The sequence below is a fragment of the Helicoverpa armigera genome, chromosome 5, assembly GCF_030705265.1.
Source record: "Helicoverpa armigera isolate CAAS_96S chromosome 5, ASM3070526v1, whole genome shotgun sequence".
Classification (NCBI taxonomy): domain Eukaryota; kingdom Metazoa; phylum Arthropoda; class Insecta; order Lepidoptera; family Noctuidae; genus Helicoverpa; species Helicoverpa armigera.
Genome location: NC_087124.1, coordinates 3,526,727 through 3,549,273, shown reverse-complemented (window position 1 = coordinate 3,549,273; position 22,547 = coordinate 3,526,727). Strand labels below are relative to the sequence as shown.

Here is a 22,547-nt window from a genome sequence, read left to right as displayed (position 1 = left end):
TATGACTTTGCTAAACTTAATTTAGTAAAACAAGGCACTACCGGCTGTCGGAACCGTGATTAAGGGCCACGGTTCACTTCATAACTATTTTGGGCATGGGAACGTAATTTTCGTATGGGAAAACCACATGGGAAGTGAAAATTACTCATGCCAACCTTTATTTGAACTAGCTTTCACGTAACTTACTCTTGATTTATGGGAACAGGTTATTGACATCAGTTTGTAGTAGGTATGTAATACATTACACTATGGAAGACTTACAGCTATATAAAAACTTAACAATAGAAAGACGTTTGAGTAATGTTTTGGTCCAAAATTCATCTTTTTTTAGCAACCCTGCCACTACTCAGTATCCACCTACTACACAAACGCAACTTCCTTAACTTGCCTATCGGAAAAATGTAATTTAATGGAAATACAATATGTCCTTTATCTACGCAATAACGAAGGTTCACAATCATTATTTGCTCTCATAATAACACGGTCCAATTAAATCGAAATAAACACGCAATCAATTTATTCAATTAATTTGCGGAGTGCAGTACAATAAGGTTCCCAGTTCTGTGGTCACAGATCAAACAATCGGATAGAGCTGCCAATACGACAAAATTTTACGACCATTTTTAGTTAGGTATTTTATGATCGTTGTTCAAAGCTCGGTAACATTCCGGTCTTTTGAACTCCAATTTTATTGAATTTACTATGTGACAAATCTAGATTTTATTAAATCCGTAGGCCAAAGGCCGAAAAGGGCTGCTTTTTATTCATATTTTTGTCTATTTCGGGCCTGACAGAAATATGTGTGAGAAAAGATGCTGATTTACTGTTTTCGATATGAGGGTTATGTAGATTTTGTTATTTTTGCCAATAACCGTTAAAAGTAGCCTTAGGGTATTTTTATTCTCGAGTATGAGAATACAATGCAAGATTATTTTAATCGACCTATGAAGAAAACAAAAGAGCATCAACAATTTTCAATATCAACCTACGGCCACATTGTAGACTAAACAGTCGGTCCTTTTTTGGCCCAGTGGTTCTAAAATTATTTTTTTGTTTTTAGTCGTCCGGATACGGACAATTACATCGTTGTTACCCCAAACCCTCTATCGGCCGACTAAAAGTTACTTTACTTCAAAGATTTCCCAGCTATTGTCAAAATATGGTCATATATTTACCTGGTAGCACTAGTGATTCTCCAAGTGAGCTGCCTCGAGACAGTTCTATTAGGTGATAGATCTGGAGAACTCCTCACTCCAACCCGCCGCATGCCTTGAGTTGGACCGTTGTCGTAACCGCCGCATTGCCTGCCAACAAAGTGTAAACTTAAAACATCAGTAAGAACTTTGTAGTAAGTAACAGTAAAGAAATTTGTCTTTTAGTTTTGACCGTTTTGGCACTAGATTTTTTTTCAAAAGTAAGAAAATAGGACCAAAATGTAGGACCGGGAGATCACTCAAGTTATCGCAACTTTGTAACACTTAACCACATCCACGTAACATTGTACCATCCTTATCAAGTTCGAGGTTTCAGAATGACCGCAAAACGCACGAAACCAACATAACCTGGACTACCTTCTTTAACTAATTACACGATGTCTTAATTGCTTTGGTTATTGTAACTCAGAAAACTTATGTTCAAGTGTCTCATGAGGCTACAACGTTAGCCGAACACCTAAAAGATTTCAGCGTCATTGTTTCGTTGCTTGTTTAGTATGACATAGGTACCCACATACTTTTTCAAGTAAATATCGTCAATAATTTCTGCATTCAAAAGACATGGATCTTAGTAAAGGTCATACAAAATGTTGAAAAAATGCTGCATTTTCTTGGAAGACTACGTTAGGCGCCAAGCTGGTAAAATTGCGCGGGATGACCCTATTACTTCTCCAGAAAAAAAATTGAGGTTGAATTTTTCAACTGTCTTTTGGAAACAGCTTTAATTTCAGTCAATGAACGAGTAAGAGTACTCGAAATCTTGGAATTTTTTGTTCAACATTATAGAGATTCCTAATAAGATTTTGATCATTTTTCAGAAAGCATGGTATTATAGCAGGTCGATCTACATTAATCGAACATTAATTATCCCCTATGGTAATAGGATTAAAAAGCTAGTGAAGTTTGACAGAATGAGGTAGGTTGATGAACTTTCTGTGCAATATCGTGTTGATAAATTACGTTTCTCTGATTCCTGAAAAAGCAACAAAAACTATTTTTGAGACCGCTCCACATAAATCATACACTATCCAAACATACGACGTGCTACCCAGTTTATTATCCTAAACACCATTAACTGTTTACAACCGCAAAAACAACACGCTAAGGAAGTAATAATTCTAGCACAATATGAAAACTGAATTATTCCGAAATAACTCAATTCCATTAGACTATATATCGTGCCAAAACAATTTACACGCAAGACTTTGATCTAGTAACTGTTGTCCAATAAACTTCTAAGTCAGACTTGCCCTTAGCTTTGAGAAACTGGATGCATGTCAAAAACATGATGGAGCTGTAATGGATTTGGTACATGGAGAACAAAATGACTAGCGGAGATGCCATAACGGAAAATTTCATGAGGAGATAGCACACCAAAATGCGGGGGACGAGGAACGTTACTGTCTTGACTGTTACACGCCTTATTTGGAACTCGCCCATTATTGAAATACCAAAAATCGTTGATGAATGTCTCAAAGAACCCGAATGCTTCGTTATTTCACACGTAACGGATTGTTTTGGACATGCACACCGTACGTATTTGACCTAGAAGAAGGCTCCTGACCTACCTGCATTGTGGCACCTCTGCTCGTCTTTCCTTACTCCGTAACTGTACTAAAACGTGTGTTACAGTTAACGCCAGTACCAGACTAAACTAGCTTGACGATTCTGTGACGTGTAATTATGAACTACATGAATGTTATTTTGGGAAACTTGATGAATATTTGCAAATATTTTTGCGATTCGAGACTTTCTACAGATAAAATTATTATTTCCGATGATGATGATGACAAGAAATGCTTTTTTTACAATTGTTAACAAGCAGAACATTTTGAAAGATTTTTATTATAAGTAGACTATTTGAGTCATGTTTTTTCTAGTAGAAGAAGCTCTTAACAATATTGATAAGAAGTATTCATAGTAGGTACAATGCATACTAGAAACTGATATAACAATAGCAACACATAAAAACAAAACACAATACAACACGACAAAAGCTAAAATCGAAAATCTTCGAAGCAACGACGCGTTTATCGATGGCAGCTCATAAATCGAGACATACAGAACTAAGGCCAATGTCGGTTATGAGTCCGGACAAACAATTACATTAAAGCTTTTACGATCGATTATAACGTGGCCGCCATTTCATGTATCGATATTTACAGCTAACATTTGGCTGGGTTTATAGCAGCAATTTGTTATGATCTTGTTTGCTGTAATGGCCTTGTGGATGGCTAGTTTGTTGTGGGTCATTGTGTGATTGGAACGTTTTGAATTGTAGTAGGATTCAGGGAAAGTGGATTTTTATAAGGGGTGAAATGTATCACTTCTGGAACTAACTAACTAATATTTACAATGATTGGTTTACAAAGATATAACAAACCGGGTAACTGGTTTGACGAGGTCAGATAGGCATACACTCCTTGTGAAAATACTGGTACTCAGCTGAATCCGGACTGCAACCCGATCCCAAAAAAAGTCTTGGGAGATGATGATGAGATTACAATGAAGTAAGTATCTAAAGATATCACAACTACACCGCAAATGCCCTTTAAGTAACAAGTTCAATCTTAAAAGGCCAGGTAAGCCTGAATTCAATGATATCATCCCAAATCACCCACTCACAAAAAATCAAGTAATTTATCCGAATGAAATTATTGAAACCGTCCATTTCCAGGCCACAGAAATCCATTTAAGTAATTCACTTAAATTCAGTCAAATAGACATTTCATTATGGCGAAATCTTAATACCATCAACTTCAATTGAAAATCGTCGAATAGGTGAAAAGGTATCGTTGGTACTTAAAGCAATGATATTTATGTAAAGCTTGTATGAATGTGACGTGAGACCAATATGTATTACTCGATTTTATATGGTTCGTTAGGTTTTCTGAAAATGGGTTCAGCAGAATTTTGGTAGCTTGTATGGTATGAAATCGGTGAGGTCGTCAAATCACTGGTTTGGATTCAGCTCAATGACATAAAAGAAAGTTTGTGACTAGAGTGGAAAATGTAACACGACGGTTGCCAACGAGGTGATCGTATGAACAGAAGAAGGTCAAGGGTAGACTCTCTGGATGTAAAATACTAACAAGCAGTTCCTCTAGAAATCAATGATGATGATTGCAAATACTATTTCCACAACAGTTTAGTAATGTTCTATCATACTTTGAAGCTACACCGTTGTTACTAAAAACGATTGCTTCATAAACTAGGATATAGGTTATTTTAAGACCCTCTATTCTTCATAGTTTCGTAGTAACGTATATCGATACGGTTCCCTCTGATACCGATCTTGCTCATTGGCTCGGAAGATTATTATACCTAGATTCAATCCCATCCATTTTTTAAATAAGGTTAAAAGGCTCGTTTAGATAAGGGTTCTTTTGAACACCTAATCCCTGAGGAATAGGATCGAATATTGGAACCTGTTCCATGGATATCGTGTTCTCTTAATATAAGTCTTGGAATAAATCCAAATGTAGTAAATGGATGGAGATGCATGCTTTGATCCGTAGGGAGTTGGTCGATCAAGATTTTGTCTGGTTGATGTTTCGTTTTGGTTGGAATTATTGTGGCTTTTGTGCAGCTATTGTTCACAGCGACTTATAAAACATTTTAGAAAATAGATTTGAAAAAAAATTAGTTTATGTAACACGTCATCGTTTTCGACAATGTTTAAAATTTCACGTCGTAAAAATTGACGAAGTTTGAGCAAAAGCTAATCTCTAGCTAATTGTAGCTATTCAATAACTTATTTATTTGTAAGTTTCAAATACATTATTGACCATTATACAAATGTATTATTTACCATTTTGATTCTCATCATTGCACTGCTTATATTATTATTATTAAACGTCTATATTTGCTTCATCCCTTATTCTCTTTTCTTTCTCTTCGTTGTGGTTATTTTTATGAGTTCTATCATTCGAATTAGTAAGTGTATGTTAATGTACATTTAACTGCAAATGAGATAATAAGTATGGTTTATTTCCTTAGTTTGTTTCCCATTACAGTTTATTAGTGGGAGTGTTGTGGAAACATTCGGGTCAAGGATTTTTTCTGAAACGCTATGCTGTGACAATATCTTTCAGATAATTAAGTCACGGCGTACTTAAAGATGAAATTCCTCTAAGATATTTCAAGGTGTTAGATACAACAGGACACAAAACGCACGGGATTATTTATGTCAAGATTCCCTCTTTCGATCATTTCCTTCACCGTAAATAATTTTTGTTCAAGATTGACAAGACAAAAAATTGCAATGGTATCTGCCTGATATGAAATCAAACCCACACACTCATACTTGAGAACAAGACTGCTTTTTCAACAACGTCCTTCTTCATACGGACAAGGTACAACCAAATTCTCACTTTCCCTCAAGAGCGTGGCCGTTCATAAGATTCTCCCGTATATTTCCCCTCTAATTCACCCTGGCTGCCTGCCAAACGGCTTACGAAGAGGCCTGGCTGTACCATCGATCATAATGAACAACTGAACTATGAATAAACCAGTTTGTTTTTGATCCTTCTGTTAGGGGCACAAATATTTTTTGGGAGTGATGAAGAATTTGCTTCTTGATTTCTGGATATTGATTTAATGTTGGTTAAGGAGCTCGTTTTATAATGGGATATTGATATGAAATGGGAGATATTGAATGGGGGTGGCATAAATTAGTGATTGATGATAAATAGCTTATAATTAATTCTGGTAGTAACCCCACCTAATTATACTATCTAATGATCCTTTGATTGTGTATGTTCACAACCAAATTATCATGGAGAATCAATAAATTATCTAATAGCAAAGATTAGATATTTGTATTATAAACTGATTCTTAGTTTTAAAGCGGTAAGAAGTTTACGTTGTTTTGATTTTTTGTTTCTGTCTACTTTTAATCCAACCCACCAAAAATAAATATTCACACTAAATAATTTCCACATTTAAGTTTCCAAACCATTGTAATTCCGATTATTTTAGTACCAAGTAAGTAGGTATCCGTTGAAAGCTGATTAAAATGCGTACAAAGGTTTATTTAACCCAGTGGCGTTCCACACGCTACTCCCACACTTTAAATCCTTCAATTAAGGCAGATGTGGTAACTGTGAGTGAGTCTATCATTACTGGATCAATAGGGTTCTCACGGTGGCTGTGTCTAGTTATTTTGGGATCGTCTGCATATTTAGATATCTTTGAGTAGGCACTTAACTAAAGATAAAACATTTGTTTGGAATTTTGACCGAAAACTTCAGTTTAAAAATAAAATGCGGTTAAATATCAATTTAAATACAATACCATTTCTTAATGATTTTAATAATAAGTTCCATTCAGGTCGTCAATTTTTTTTTGTCTGATACATATAAAAAGCTGTTTAATTTCATATTGGTTACTGTTTAATTACATTTACCTACTGTTTTAATTTCCGCGATAATTAAGTATTTCTCATGAAACAAATCTGTATAAATTAAATTCTTTTCACTATTTATTCTGTACAATTAAAGAAAAATAATTGCTAGCCCATATTGATTTCTGACACTTACGCGAATATTAGACATTTAAATAAAACTACTTTTACGGATTTTATCGCGGTTATATTATATTACTAGCTGTTGCCCGCGACTTCGTCTGCGTGGGCAATTTGGAATTGTCAAAATACTACTTATGCCGAAGCGTAGGTGTATTCTTTTACATAACAATATAATTAGGATTACCACTTAGCAGCAGCACGGGTTGATCAATCAAGGTGGTGTCGATGGTGTGTGACTATTTATCTAAACAAAAGAAGTAAAGTTTGTGACGTTGAGTAAATCTCTGGATCTAGTCAACCGATTTGGAAAATTATTACGTAATTCTCACATAAAACAAAGGTCTGACAAAGTTGTCATTTGTACATTTTCTGCAGCAGCTGCGACAAATCAGGAGCCAGAAAGTCTGTCAAACAGTTTTACTTACCACGGATAACGCGGTGTCTAGTTCACTGGGTTGAAGAGATCAGATAGGCACTCCAAGTAAACATTGGTACTCAAAAAGATTCGGTTTGACTGGAAGCCAACACCCACACAATTGAGGAATAGCTGGGTGCATGATGACTGAGTCATCAGGCAAGCGCATAGTTTCACTACTTGTATTTCGGGGATTTTCTGTGCACTCACTCACTATGTTATGTTGGAATTCCACCGAAATGTTTCACGATCAGGTAAAGTATACGTCCGAGAGAGTAAGTCCAATTCGTGTGTTGGCACTTGAAGCCTGCAGTTCTTCCAAGATTTTCAAAATGTACGCTCGCAATTTGTCATTTCTTGGTGGAGCCAGCAGAATAGAAGAAACATAAGTGCTGTGTATACTGTGCGTCACTACTGCACAACGGTAAAATTTCGTCTTTATAAATAGCACAAACGTTCGCTCTCTTGCGGAGGACGTTTAAATACCATATTATGTGTCACACGTAGGTAAACAGGACAACAGTATATTAACATCGAACCGCTTTCAAAGATCTGATGAGCGAACAGACCAGAACTGACTTGATCGCCTCGAGAAAATCAGAGCTCTATGAAGCGATCATTCGCTTTGGTTCCTACTGTTATTGTGGTTTCTGAAAATGTATTCAATTAACCAACGATGAATATAATTCTTAGCCGGCCGACTCTTTTGACTTCTCGAAAATCATAACGTTGGTTTTTGTGCAATGCGCAAACGGAAATTCGATACATTACACATTCGATATTCACACTTCTACAGAATTGATATTAAAAGGTTTGACAACGGGCTATAGTAGCGCAGTTAAACTAACTGAAACAATTTTAGTGATCCTTCAATAAAGTTAGAGAAGCGGGTGTGCATGATGAACATTAAGAGTTGGTAAATACGTGATGAAGATGACCTAATTCATTACTATTCTAATTTGTTCATGTACCACAAAACTCAAGTTAAGGTGGAGAAAAGGATTACCAAGCTCCCAAAGGCCTGGGCATTTGCAACACGTTGCATGGCATCCTGGAAAGTTACGTAATTCTCAGCCATCAGTTTGAGCAGCGTGAGGGAGTGTCAGGCTTTGGCCCTAGTGGGCCTCACAGGGGTTTGCTGAATCTCCTTGAGGGGCGCGTGAAATAACGGGTCTCCCAGAAGCCGGAAGGTCGATGACCCACTCAAAACTAATTGCTCACGCCTACGGTGGCCGGGAGTCGTCTCTCGACACCCGGCTTTCGTGGTGTCTTACCGCAGTGGCTGGGATGAGAGTTGGGAGTTTTCAGTCGCTCCGCCGCCTCATTCTTTGTCATCCCATTTCTTCTCGCTCCAGATCATGGTTTAAACCGGGGCCGGGTGCGATAGGTCACACAGTCCGCACAGTGGTGACACCCGGGCGCCACCTCCATGAGATCAGAGTTGGGAATGTATGTTTGCAAAAACTAATAGAACATTTAGCAAAAACAGGTTTGATAGTAATTCTGTCTTAGTAACTGAATAATATAAATGATACAAACGTAGCTGTATAAAAGATGTTTTTTTAGACTCAGTCCGTGGGTCTGACTGTGTCTGTTCGTAATTGTAAACGGTGTATTTGTGATATAATTCTTAGCTCGATGATTTGTGATCAGAAGTTGAAAGCAAGTATGTCTCTGGCCTGCGACGCGTAATTTGTACGTTTTCAGAACGAACGAACTCTTGTCTTCTGTTGACATCTTGTTGACGTATTGTGACAGGTAGTTATTCCCATTGATGTTAAATTTAGAAGTGACACAATGTTTTCGGTCGTATTTTGCCTACATTCTTCATTACTCAAAAAGTATATTAATAAGGACCTTCTATTTATATGTAAGTGAATTCAAAATAATGTAATATTTTTTTTTTAAGGATGTTTGAATATTAATTACAATGTTTTTTTTATAATAATAAAATCTTAGACTCGCAATGCACTTTCAGTGTGATGCATGATTGTTATTGGATGAAATTAATGGATATTCATGTTTATGAGAGGTATAGCTTATATTATGTCAGAACAGTATATGTAGACTTTTTAAGAATGTGGGGAAGTTCATAATTTCTTCGGGACGTGGGTGCCGCTTCCCATTGGAACTACTGCCCGCACCGGGATAAAATATACCCTATGTTACTCGCAGATAATGTAGCTTTCTAATGGTGAAATAATTATAAAAATGTCCCTGATGATGCGCTGATATTTCTTGTAGTGTTTTTATAGTAGCAAAATACACACGTTGTCATATAATTTTTTCTTGAAAGTAAGAACATACCATGACAAAGTGAAGTCTGTTTTCATTGATATTTTACCTACTACCAGTTTTATGGCACATCTTTTTCTGCATGATTTTCTTCATCTATAATTTTAGGATATCATTTCTTTAAATTCAGTTTTTTGCTCAAGTTACTTATAAAAGCGTTATTTTCTATGTAAAGATTGATAATAGGCCGATAAACTTACAAAGTTCAACATTCAAATATGTGTCATTATTGCACCCGCTGTTGCAGAAACGTTAACAGAAATTATCGTTCATTGCTCATCCCCCGTAGGTGATAGCGTGATAATATATATCCTATATGTTGAACCGGCCCCCAGGTAATATTCATGCAAAATTTGATTTAAATCTATGCAGTACTTTTCGAGTTCAGTGAGACCAAACATACAGACAAACAGACAAACAGACAAAAATTCTAAAAACTATATATTTGGGTTCAGAATCGATAATAGATCACCCCCCAAGTATTCTTTTAAAAAAATATTCAATGTACAGTTTTGACTTTCCTATCATTTTATTATATGTATAGATTTAATCCCGACGTTTCGGATCCTTTACAGCATCCATGGTCACGGGCAGACTAAGGTGTTGGTCGTCTTGATATATTAGTTACAAACAGCTACCCTACATTTTGTTAATTATTATTGACAATCCGATTCACGCAAAACGAGCTAACTGTATCCTTAGGTCGAGCAGTTGTAGGCTTGGATTTTGATTTAATAGTTTCTATGATGGGATTCCAAGCAGGTGGTATGACCCAGCCATCTTCTCTATTGAAATTTGGATGTTTTTTAATTTCAATAGCCTCGCGAATCATCCTAGGTAGGAATCGGTTTTCTTTTGCAAGGACTTGTGGTTTATCAAATCTGATGTAATGCTGGGCCTTGTCTAGTGTGTGTTCACAAACTGCTGACTGTCTGGAACGGCGGTGTTTGACATCGGCGATGTGTTCTTTTACGCGGGTCCCTATGCTTCTTTTAGTTTGGCCTATGTAAGAGAGACCACAATCACATTCAAGCTTGTATACACCCGCATCTTGTAGAGGTATGTGACACTTGACAGGTGGTAAGAATTGACTAATCTTCTTCAGCGGCTTGAAGTAGGTTTTGATTGAAGCTCGCTTCAAGATGTAGCCAATCTTGTCTGTGACTCCTCTTATGTATGGAAGAACAGCAGGTAGACGCTCAACTGTGGCTGGTTTCACGCGGGTTCTGCGACGAGGGCGCGGTACTCGGAGCTTGTTGTCGTGCAGTACTTGCTTAACATGTTGAAGCTCAGCACCCAGGTGTTGTTCATCGCAGATCCCACGTGCTCTCTGAAACAATGATTTACCAACGGTAGATAACTGTGTTGGGTGGTGGTGGGACTCACCATGAAGGTATTTGTCTGTATGGGTTTTCTTCCGATACACAGTGTGACTCAAGGTGTTATTAGGGTTACGGATAACCAAAACATCTAAGAAAGCTAAGGAGTTGTTTGCCTCTGACTCCATAGTGAATTGAATTTTGGGGTTTATGGAGTTAAGATGATTTAAAAATGCTGTGACTTTGTCAGATGGTAGTATTGTGAAAGTATCATCTACGTACCGCTTGTAGAATTTGGGTGTTACGGGTGCAGATTGCAGGGCTCGCTCCTCAAAATCCTCCATGAAGATATCAGCAACAATGGGAGATACTGGGGAGCCCATTGCTACACCATCCACTTGCGTGTAGAAGTGATTATTCCACAGTAAATAGCCAGATGTTAGGCAATGTTTTAACAGTTCAGCATATTCAGTAGGCATGTTATTCTCTGCTAGTTTCTTAGACACAATCTTGATGCAGTCTTCAACGGGTAAGCATGTAAACAATGACTGAACATCAAAACTGACCATAGTTTCATTGTCCGCTAGTTGTACTGTTGTGTTGTTGTGTTGTTGTAGGATCCGAAACGTCGGGATTAAATAATATAATATAACCGCGATAAAATCCGTAAAAGTAGTTTTATTTAAATGCTAGCCCATATTTCAGGGGAAATGAAATATTCTGTACTAAAAATTCTTCTTGAACGTAATTGCTCGAATAAGTACGTACCTATGTCGAATTAATTAAGCTAAACATTCCTACAGAATTAAGAGTACTCCGCAAACCGCAAACTAAACAGTCGGCCTACAGTTGACCCGATAGTTGTCAAAAAAAAAAAAACAAAGAAAATCTTAATTCCAAACCTTTCAGTCGGTCTGACACTGGCTAAAGGGCTTATTACATTTGACTAAATTCAGTCGTCTAATTAGGTTTGTCTAATTAGGTTCCTAAATTATTTAATGAAAACTACCTTCCTAAATGCGATTACATTTGACTGAATTTAGTGACTGAATCATTTAGACGACTGAATTTAGTCAAGTGTAATAAGCCCTTAAATAGCTGTTCTTGTAATGTGCGTACTACTATTCATCTTCATACTGATTATAATCCCAAACAAACTATCGGCCGACTAAAAGTTTGCAGTGTAGGAGTACTCTAATTAAAAACATCTAAACTGGGTTGAGTAAAGGCGAAGAGGTACTTTAAACTTTTCTTTGCTCTTTTTAAGTTCAATCAAAGACTTTGATTATCAAAGAATTCAAGAGAGTTCTTGTTTTCACGCGGTAGATCAAAGTGGGTTTACTGAGTTTGAAGGAAATTGCTTCAATTTGTTTTATGGAGTTTAGGTGGTTGTTAAATAGCTTAACACGTAGGTAAATAATCTTTTTAATTTTACAATGAATAAAATGACGTAAGTAATATAATATATATTTTTTAAAAAGCTTCTTTAAGCGGTTTTACCCAAGTGCCGTGGAACTATAGACTACATCCTTTTTTAGGCTCGTTGTACCAAATATTTAAATTTTTTCAGTAGTTGCATTTATAATTCTAATATCTAAGTAATAGAAATTACTTTGTTTAAGAAGGCCTCTGGCATAAAGCCCAAACATAACATAATAATCATCTTAGAAAAGAAAAATCCAATGACACAGGAAACACTATAAGTAGGTACCTACTATAAGTGGGCATTTTCTGAGACATTTGTCAGCGAATCTGGTCGAGCATGGTTTAGCCGCAAAAAGATTCGTAAATGACAATACCTTCTGCCAAATGACCCTGGCAGATTAACCATTGTTTGATTTGGTTCGTCTTACCCTCCTTTTTCCTTGTCGGGAATGATGGACGGTTAAAGTATCGGTAACATAGATTAATGATATAGGTAACCAGTGCAATAAAACGTAACAAAATGTTATGTTACAAGTTGGTGTAAATATTTAATTTTTTGAATGGTTTGCAAAATTAAATCCTACCATACCTAGTTATTTATCTTAAAAAAACCTCCGTCTATTTATGGCATCTTTCAAGCCATTAGTTACCTACCTATATTATTGATATTTAAAATCACGATAATTATTTTCTTGATGGAAAATTTCTGTAAAATAAATACGAATGTCAAAACAACAATCATTATCCAAACCCGATAGAAATACACGTATAAATGACGCCCACAAATGGTCAACTTGTATGCAGTCCTAGCGTAAAACAGCAAGATAAATTAGGCACATTTCACATTTCCTCGAATCTAACAGACCAAATGGTCTGCGGGTAGGTAATTCTCGCTCATTCCAAAATGTCCTAACATACTTAGTATACGCTACGTTACTCTAAACAAGGATTAGAGAACCTCCATTTTTATAATTTAAACAATCAAACGTGTTGTTATGTCACTACGCAAGGCTTAACACTGAAAAGAAGATTAGAGCCTGTAAAACTTGTAAGCGTATCTTCTCTTAAAAATGTAATTGGTTTTTATTAAAAGAATCTTAGTTGGCCTAAAATGTGGTTCAGTAAATAAGCTTTTGTTCTCATTTAATGTCACGTGCGAGACTTTTGACAGCAATATTATGTTGACAAGTCTTTGGTGTAAAGAGATTAAAAGATTGTCATCATCTTACCTATGGGTAAAAGAGTCTATGGACTTTCTTGCCAGTTCATCTCCATGAGATCCACACTTTGAAACCGTGCAACTACTTTGACGTTTCGAAACAGCTCTTATATTTGCTAGTCTTGAAACAGAAAAAATACTTTGACCTTAACTTTGATTAACTGAAATTTTTCAACCACATCATTAATTAAAATACGCCGAAAATTCCGCACGTAATCACCGTCCACGAAACCACTCGTAACCAAAATAGCGGCCGAATTTCCCCCAACTATTTACGGGCCGACGACGTCGCGTACACACAGTATGTTGTGACCTTAATATGCCTTCAGTTGTGCACCTATCACGGCTCACTGCACCCATCTGCACAAGACACGGACAAAATGACATGCGGTTTTTGCACGTCGCGATGCGGATCGAGGCCAGAGAATTCGTAATGCGGTGCGGATAAAAATCGCATCCGATCCCTTCGGCACGGATTTATTCCGCTACCTGTTCGTGAGAGCTTTAGTGATAGGTAAAGTAGGTTCCGAGAGGATTTCTGTGCGGTTTTTCTGTTTGATAGTAATTTAATTTTGTTTTTAGAAGAGATTCTGAAGTTGAGATTTATTTGAGACGGCATTCGTATTTCTAACATCTGTAATTTAGTGTGACGCAACTACACAAAATCGAATTTGATATGATATGTTACTTTTATTTTTTTCTATCGTTTTATAAGCTCCTGCGAATTATTCAAATAAGATAATTTAAGTATAGAATGATATAGATATCGATGTAACTTTTAAGAATAAAAAAACTTATCGCTTAACTTATTAAAGTTAGAAGCGTTAATATTTTCCCACCTATAATAAAATTAAACAAAATGACCGCCATAATAAAAGAGGAAATTTATTTTTCCTCCCCAAAAATGACTTCGCCGGAATGACTTATAAATTACTTAGAAAAAAATAACTTTAGCAAAAAGTTTCGCTAAGGAAAGTTGACGAAGAATTTTGGAAGTAACCTGCGAAATGAGAGTTATAGAACTCTTAATCTTCCAAGGCGACGACATTCTTGAGTTACATTCACTTTACGCACACATTTCAAAGATATTTCTTCGCCAAGACTTTGCATGAAGGTGCAAGTTTAAATGCAGGATGGATAACTGTTAAACTTGTGTTGTTGTAAATAAAACTATCATGGTAAGTAAACATTATACAGAAAAATGTACAGGTACAATTTATTGCTTTGTTTTTTTTTTTGATTATCCAGTGTTTAATCAGATATTGTGAATCCAATCAAACATCCAAATCGGTTTGATACCATACACCTCACACAGTTGATTGTTGTAAAGTGCCATACTATTCATCTCCATACTGATTTATGAGCCCGACCAGACCATTGGGCAACTAAAAGTTTGCAGTGAGCAAGTTCTCTACACCTGCGTAAGGAGAAGGAAAAGTCTTTTGCAAACTAGTTCATGAATCTTACCTCCTCTGCGTCCCTCCAGGCACAGGAGTGGCAGCGAGCCTGGCTTGCCTCTTCAGCAGCTGAACAGTCAAAGCGAAAGACACCACCATGGTCAGCATGGGAATGTAGAACGCGACCAGCGACCCAAAGATCCAGAACAGCCGGTTGTTAATGACGCACAAGTCTGGGGTCGGCATTATGTTTGTGCGGTTGATGAGACCTGAGAAAAGAGTAAAATTTGCATAATTTTACTTGTAGAAAAATGTTTTTGAAATAAGATTGGTTACCATATTTAACAATTTTATAAATGGAAGTGTTTAGCCCGTTGTATGTTTAACCCGGACTGCGAATATACGCGAGACGCAATTGATTTTCTATTGTTTTATAATTAGCGGCATACAGACGGTTAAAGAGGTTTGAACGCTTCCAAGACAGTTAAAAAATATTTTTTATCCACCAGTATATAAAAAGGTAGAAATTGTATAGATTGATAACAACAAAAGTAAATTAATTGAAAAATAAGTCACTTTTCTCGCTACAGAAAAATAAGGCCAACTCAAAAACAAGTTAACAACAACCCATTAAGAACAAACTAAAAAAACTAATCTGCTTCAATCGCCAATTAATATCTTAAAAAGAAAAACAGTCAAAAGCAGTTATTTGTTACAATATCGCAAGTCAGCCAAACTGGCAATGACTATGTTATTTTTTAATATTTCCCCTTCTTGCCAATTTTATCTTAGATTGGATTTGGCAGAAATCCAGGTTCTGATCGCCAGTTCATTATTGAAGAACACATCTAAATTCTAAATGCACGTTAATCCTGGTCAAAGCTAGACAAGTTAAACGGTCGGGAAGTTGTGTTTGAGCGTTTGTTTGTCTAAATGCAGCTTAATTCCGACTAATGGTATAATTGGTGGCTTAAATGTCTTTGTGCTTAGAACAAAGTACCTGTACTTTGTTACTTCGGTCAAGATGACATTTTGCTTTATCATCGTCACCTTCACCTACCTGGAACCTTTTTTCATACAGTGAAGATATGCGACTGTTTTTCTTAAGATAATTTTCTTTAAAACATATTTTTCATCTATAGAAAAATTCAAGCCTTAAACGTTTACTTTAAATCCCTAAGGGTGAGTTGCACCATCTCTACTAATATTATAAATGCGAAAGTAACTCTGTCTGTCTTTCTGTTATGCTTTCACGTCTAAACCACCGCACTGATTTTAATAAAATTTGGACAGAGATAGAGTTGCCCTTAAGAAAGAACATAGGATAGTTTTTATCCCGGACTTTTGAAGAACTCTCTCTTCAAATCAGAACTGGCCTTAGCATTATCTGGCCTATTGATCAAGTCACCGTATAAATAGGATAAATAGTGCAATCCACCATAAAAGTTCACTCAAAAACAAACAACTTTTTAAACTTACCTAAAACAGTAATGGAACTTGAGACGAACATGCTTAGCAGCCAGACGAGAGCGATCTTGATGACCACTACCCTCTTGGTGGAGTGGTGCCGACTCTTCAGAGGGTTGCGTATGCCTAGGTACCTATGGACAACGTGGGATAATGAATACAGGTAATATTAGACCCTATGTTGAAAGTGGTAACGTTCAGATTGGCTTGTAACTTTTTTTCGGAGTAATCGAACACTTTTTAATAGATTGGGTTATTTTGGTTATAGTGCTCAATTGTTTTTTTTTTTTCATATGAAAAGTGTGTCATGTGTATGTAGTAACCCATCCATAGAGGTAATTTGGCCGTGACCGAGGCGAAAGTCTGTCTCACAGGTAAATGGTCTGACATTAGTTCTTTATGCTTCGAGTTTATCTGAGCATAAAAAAGATCGAATAAAAATAAATGATCCTTAAAAAAAGACTTTATTATTACCCATTTACTAGTCTAGAAAGTTCTACAAAAATATTATGACACGTTGAGATCGTTACTTAAATAACTTGATGAAGATGAAAAAATATAATCGCCATAATTTGAGATTCAGAAAAACGATAATTTATCAAGCACCTTGTCAATGTTGGAGGCTGTTTTCAGCAAGTTTCACTGAAATTTTCTAATTACGTTCCTTTTTATCTTCTTTTAATTATCTTTTGACAGATGATCGATCGGAAACATGATAGGTATTGAAGATGGAAAAAAGTTTGAGATAAATTAATTTTTTGCTTTTGCTTTCTGTTGTTGTATTATTTTTGTATCAGGTTGACCTTCCTATAATTTTGACCAAGGTCATGAAGACCATACGGGCAGTCGTTTCATGTAACTTATCATTAAGACGGAAAACAGCTATTTTCAAAAGATTTCACCAAAATATTGAGAGATAAGCTTATTTGATTATTTTTTTTAGTTATTCTATATTTTATTCTATAGCTATAAAAACTTAATATTACTAAAGAAATTGAAAATGTAATCCAATTTTGACCCTGTGCAACGGGATCAAATAATAAATCTTCTATTACGGACACGTGAGTTTTTAACAACCCTGAATTGGACTTTCAGTTGAAGTATATTGGGACTTTACGTGCACATAATTGTGAACACACAGAGTTGTAAATTGTGTAGAAAACTGTTGCGTTTTTAACCCTTAGCAACCTGACTTGTCTCTAAGACGCAAGGAAATTAAAATTGTTGATATTTTGGCGTGCAAAGCACGTATCAAATTGTAGTTTCCCCTGGCACATCCCTCAGGACCGCCCAAGCTCTCGTCGTGGTCGGAGGCGTGAGTTCTTGTCACTGATATAATTAAAAAATTATCGTGTTCCGTCTGTGAGACGTTTCGTGGGTGGGTAAGGATTAAAACTACTTTGGTAGAGGATTGAGGGTTGAAACTGCTTTGTGGGTAGTAGAAACTCTCAAAAAGTAGCCCAGTATTTGGAAGATGCTAACTGTTACAGGAGTGCCTCAGAAAGCTCGTAAGTCGACAATTAGACATGGTAAATAGACTTCGGTATTTAGCCTGAAATAATTGGTTCTACACAGCTAGCTTATCTCTTCAGAGAACAGCCGTCGTGACCGATATATATAAACGGTATTTACGTCACACAAAAATGTATATTACTCTTAACACATATTAAATAATTATCAATAAAATCACGCTACCACCATAAATTAAATTAGCCGTCCCTCCCAACTTCAGCCCCCTATATTTTCAGTTTTTCAATAAAGTATTCAGCGCACGATTCGGTGGACGGAACTGCAGGCTGCAGCCGCATCGTCATGCCAGTAAATCTTGCAGAAACACCTCATTTCCTATTACAGGTGATGCTGATGAGGTTTTACTATCGCCGATACGAGCGGACGAGGTGTTATATGGAGTGGGGCTGGTGAACTAGCGATTGTTTTTATAAACTGTTGGATAAGGTATAATCGTCGGCAAGGATATTGAGCCCTGACCTTCACCTGCGCAGAAGTGATTTATTGGTTCATTGCCTTAATGGCACAGTGCGCAAAGCGATCCTCACTCTTCCGCCGAGAGCTCATTATCCGTGTCGATAACTGTAAAATCATTGATTTGTTTAGAGGTTAAAGTATTTGAAGCAATTTTGAGGCTATGAAACAAACTCGAACTTTTCTTAACATAAAACCTAAAGCAACAGTATAGATTTAAGGAGCAAAATAATACAAAAGAAAAAAAAAACATTTATGTTGAACATAAATGTTTCAACTGTACCTACAACTGCTAACGCTCAAAATTCGATTTATACTCATATAAGTATGATGTACTTGTGGATTATGTTCAAAATTTGAATATTTTTCTTTACCAACATACTACATACCTACCTACACAAATATTCTGATGAAATTGTCAATATCCCTAAAAACACTCACAAAATACGCAATTTTACTATTATGACTACCTTATTGAACCAAATACCCGGCATCAAAGTAACACATTCAATTTTCCATGCAAAATAAACATTTCAACTTTATATCCTAACCTTATAGACTTTGTAGTCTCGTCCGAGCTGTTTTCGTGGCCCGCATAAAGTGATGCGACGCTGAGCAAGCAATATATTAATATTACCTGGACGTATCAGCAACATAATACGTGCAAACTCTTGCACATATTATGTAGGAAGGTACATACATAGCTGACGTTGCAATTTGGTAGCTTAGTATGTTTAACAGCTTATTTTAATACTTTTTGGTGGTTGTTATAAGGATCTTCTTTCTTATTCTGTAGGTTTGAGCACCTAGCAAGCCCTCTCAGAGTTTTCTCAGCTCTCTGACGTTTTGTTGGGCAGGTAAAATAGGTGAATCCCAGCTGTCAATTGTATATTACATGCTGGGAAAGCTAGGGAGATGTGATAGTTTCCAGAGATATTGAGATCAAATGTTATTCCAAAATTCACTATATTCTTTGCCTGCTAATAAATGAACACTATAATTGGAAACAAGGAAAACACATGGCATGGTTGTGTGGAATTCCTAATAAAATAAAATAAAAATAATTAAAATCTCATCACCAATCCACCCAATCAATGATCAACACAAAAAAAATACAATAGGGTCGTTTTCAAAATAATTGTAAATAACGGATATGAAACAGATAGGAAAGCTATATTATTATAACAGAAAAGTAACAGAGATGAATTATTAGGGTTAGTATACAACGACATAATTTTAAAAGAAAATAAGTAGGTAGTAGTATTCGAATCGTTCTCTATAATTTCGCTGTCGTTCAGCTGGTGTTAGTAGCATATTGCCTGTGAAGAAAAAAAAACCTTAATACGTAAATATTAAATATTTTACAACAAACCCCACAGTAATTCTTATATCCGAACTAAAGCCGTCCCTAGTAAGTAAGTAGGTAAGTAGGTAAAATTATTTTTCTCAACTATCTCAAACTTATCCCACTATAATACAAAGACAAAGAATTAGCATTGCCATTCAACGTGGCAATGCAGCCAGTCTTCTGGGCACGTTTCCGGAGGACAGTGATGCGGAGGAATACTTCGACGCCTGATCGATGCTCTTTTATATTTTATGTTTATATATATTTTGTATATAGTATTTTATTTTTAGTTTTGTATAAAGATAAGTAGTTTAAGTTTGTATATATGTATAGTGTGTACATTGTAGAAATAAATTTCAATAAAGTATGTGAATAACTATAATACATGATGTTACCTGCAAATATCGATTGTAAAAATGTATAACGATAGAATACATTTTCAAGTTTTAAATTTATTTGTGGATTGATTTTTATTTAATTTGTCCATGTCGACTTTTCGTAAAGATACCTTTACAAAATTATAAAATAAAAAGAAAAGTGGTAGGTTTGATTAAATACGTTTTTATCTCGGTGCGTACACTGTGAACAAACCTTAACCGTTCATATCTGTTACGTCACAGAAAAAGGTAATCGATATGATAACCGATATGAATAAATTGCTTGTGTCTAATCTAAAAAAATCTCTTTTTCAATGCTAATTCTTACTTTATACGAAACTTGTATAGTACAGTGATAGTATCAGTATACATTTATTCTAAGCTGAGTTATAAAACAGTAAAAGCACTTACCGATACTTTAAAAGTCTCACAGTAATAAGTAACTTTTAACTGTCGAATAATCACTGCACCACAATATTTCGTGCTTGTTGCGCTTAACAAAATTACCGAACATTTTTGATTCGTCGATTCTTTTGACAGTTCAGTTGCTAATGTTTTAGGTAAAATAATTTTGATAACTACTACAAAAAGATTAAAATTACTAACGTAACAGACAGGAATAACAGAAATGAAGTGAAATCAAGACATGCTTTAATTAATTATTCCTGAATTCTGCGTGCTATATTTCATGATAATTTTAGCAAATTCCTTCAGGTTCCACAATGCTCTGCTAAGAAATAAATTATTTGTTAGTTAAAATAATGATATTGAATAATAAAATGTTTTTTAAATGTCGCGCCAAGAACGTGAACACGCATTGCTTATATGAAAACAAATGTTCTACGTTGTAGTTTTCTTTTAAAATTAATCATTCATTGAGGATTATGGAGCGTTATTTTTGTTTTTCATAATGCTGAAATAAATGTTTATTCTGTTTTTAAGAGTAATTAGCCAGTAGCTATTTAAAAAAAAAGAATAACTCTGTTGGACGTTTTAATATACAATTTTTTTGAATATGGCCCAATAACAAAAAATATTTTCCATAAAAGAAATCACTGGGCAGACAAAATAAAAACCAGAGAGCGTATAATATGACAAATTCGCGACTTTATGTACTTTACAAATTGAGCGGCCAGTCAGGCATTTTACGAGTGAAAAGTTATAGACCGTTAAACTCTCGTGATTGGCCGTGGACGTGGACCCAAGTTTTATGGCTTTACTGTGAAAATGATAAATAGCTCTATAATTATTTATTTTGTTTTTAATCTGAGATAAAAGTTAATTGATGACTGCCAGTTGGGTGATTGAGTTTGCGGGAATATATTGTGAAACGTCTGCGAATAAGTGCATTTTTCTGTGATTTGTGGATGTGGCTAAAGTAGGTACGTAAACAATTATCTGAAACATTATGAAACACAAAATTTTTATTTTGGAACTAGTTACCACGAAATTCGCAAGTTCTTATGCAGATACGATTTTATCAATTATCAAGAAAAAAAAATTAAGTAATTTCAACTCACCTTTGATAAGTTAAAATAGTTTTTTCACTTTTTAATGAAAATAAATACCGGTATCTGATAGCAAAAACCTAACCAAGAATTATCAATCACCAGAATTCCACATTACCTCCATACAAATAAAAGCAAGCAGTGCATGATATATCCCGGGAGTCTTCGCACAACTGACGGCCATGATGGAAAGCCAGCAGAACGGTATTTATGAACTTCGCGTTTTATGCTGCCCTGGTACTTTATCAGATGGGTGTACGGTTTTGGTAAAGGAATATGTGTAATAATGAGTATTATTATCTTAGTATTTAAGATTAATAATTATTTTGATTTTGCTGAAACTAAATGTGAAAGAAGAAAGTGGTTTAACACTGATTTTTGGCCATGGGTACTTTATGTACCCGTATCAAAATTAGTCTATAGCCCCTTTCGATAAATTAGCTTTCTAACATTGAGAGATGCAAACGACTTATAAAGCAAATAAACATTAGGTTAGGCACAGTCTTCTAACTCTAACTTAACGTCATACCAGTTTTCCTTGAAGGATTACTAAGAATACCATTTCCACAACTACATTTCACCAGATTATGCACACAAATAGAGTAATCCTTACCCCGAACCGACAGCATACTAACTACGTACTAACTTCGAACAATATTACCCCAGTCTGTTGCCTTCGAAACTTCCACAGAACCATTTCAAAACATACATTTTAATACCAAAACACTCGTTTCAGAAAATATACAAATTGTAAAGGAAAACTTATAAATAACACAAGTTTCGTAAAGAAATAACAACAAGCATTTGAAACTTTGGGTAATGCAACTAGAGTGGTCCGGGCTGGTCAAAGGTGGTTTCGGCCGAAACCGAAACTGAGATTCGGCAACGTAATTAGTTTGTGGCAGGCCAAAGTGCAAGTTGTGATCCAATGCCGAATAATTGATGTTTCCTGGATATTGTGGGCAAACAGTATTGTTGTTATATCAATACAAACATGCATAAATTGATTAAGTATGATGGTAATAGAGAAATGTATGAATCATCTGTCTAAAT

The 22,547-nt window shown here is 35.6% G+C and overlaps 3 protein-coding genes across 4 annotated transcripts in view; 1 reads left to right on the top strand and 2 right to left on the bottom strand.

The window, feature by feature from the left end:
• LOC110384560 (uncharacterized) overlaps window positions 1-22,547 on the top strand; it is a 434,794-nt gene that overhangs the window by 103,959 nt on the left and 308,288 nt on the right. The window lies entirely within an intron of this gene.
• Window positions 1-22,547, bottom strand: part of 5-ht2a (5-hydroxytryptamine (serotonin) receptor 2A) — a 96,899-nt gene that overhangs the window by 14,120 nt on the left and 60,232 nt on the right. The window contains exons 4-6 of the mRNA XM_021327268.3: window positions 16,291-16,412; window positions 14,882-15,080; window positions 1,176-1,304 (exon numbers count right to left, since the gene is read on the bottom strand). Of these exons, the coding sequence (XP_021182943.3) occupies window positions 1,176-1,304; window positions 14,882-15,080; window positions 16,291-16,412 (450 nt within the window). The remainder of the gene's footprint in view (window positions 1-1,175; window positions 1,305-14,881; window positions 15,081-16,290; window positions 16,413-22,547) is intronic.
• LOC126054599 (uncharacterized) lies at window positions 9,986-11,354 on the bottom strand. Of its 2 annotated transcripts, XM_064034743.1 has the most exons (2): window positions 11,053-11,345; window positions 10,520-10,781 (listed from the first exon to the last, which is right to left on the bottom strand). In XM_064034743.1, the coding sequence occupies exons 1-2, from the start codon at window positions 11,337-11,339 to the stop codon at window positions 10,667-10,669; spliced, it is 402 nt and encodes a 133-aa protein (XP_063890813.1). In that variant the 5' UTR covers window positions 11,340-11,345; the 3' UTR covers window positions 10,520-10,666. The 2 variants fall into 2 exon arrangements, with proteins under 2 accessions (XP_063890812.1, XP_063890813.1); XM_064034742.1 differs by having other exon boundaries at window positions 9,986-11,354.

Excerpts from the sequence above, each read along its gene's own strand:
- LOC126054599 (XM_064034742.1), bottom strand. The coding sequence starts at position 11,339 with ATGGTCAGTTTTGATGTTCAGTCATTGTTTACATGCTTACCCGTTGAA.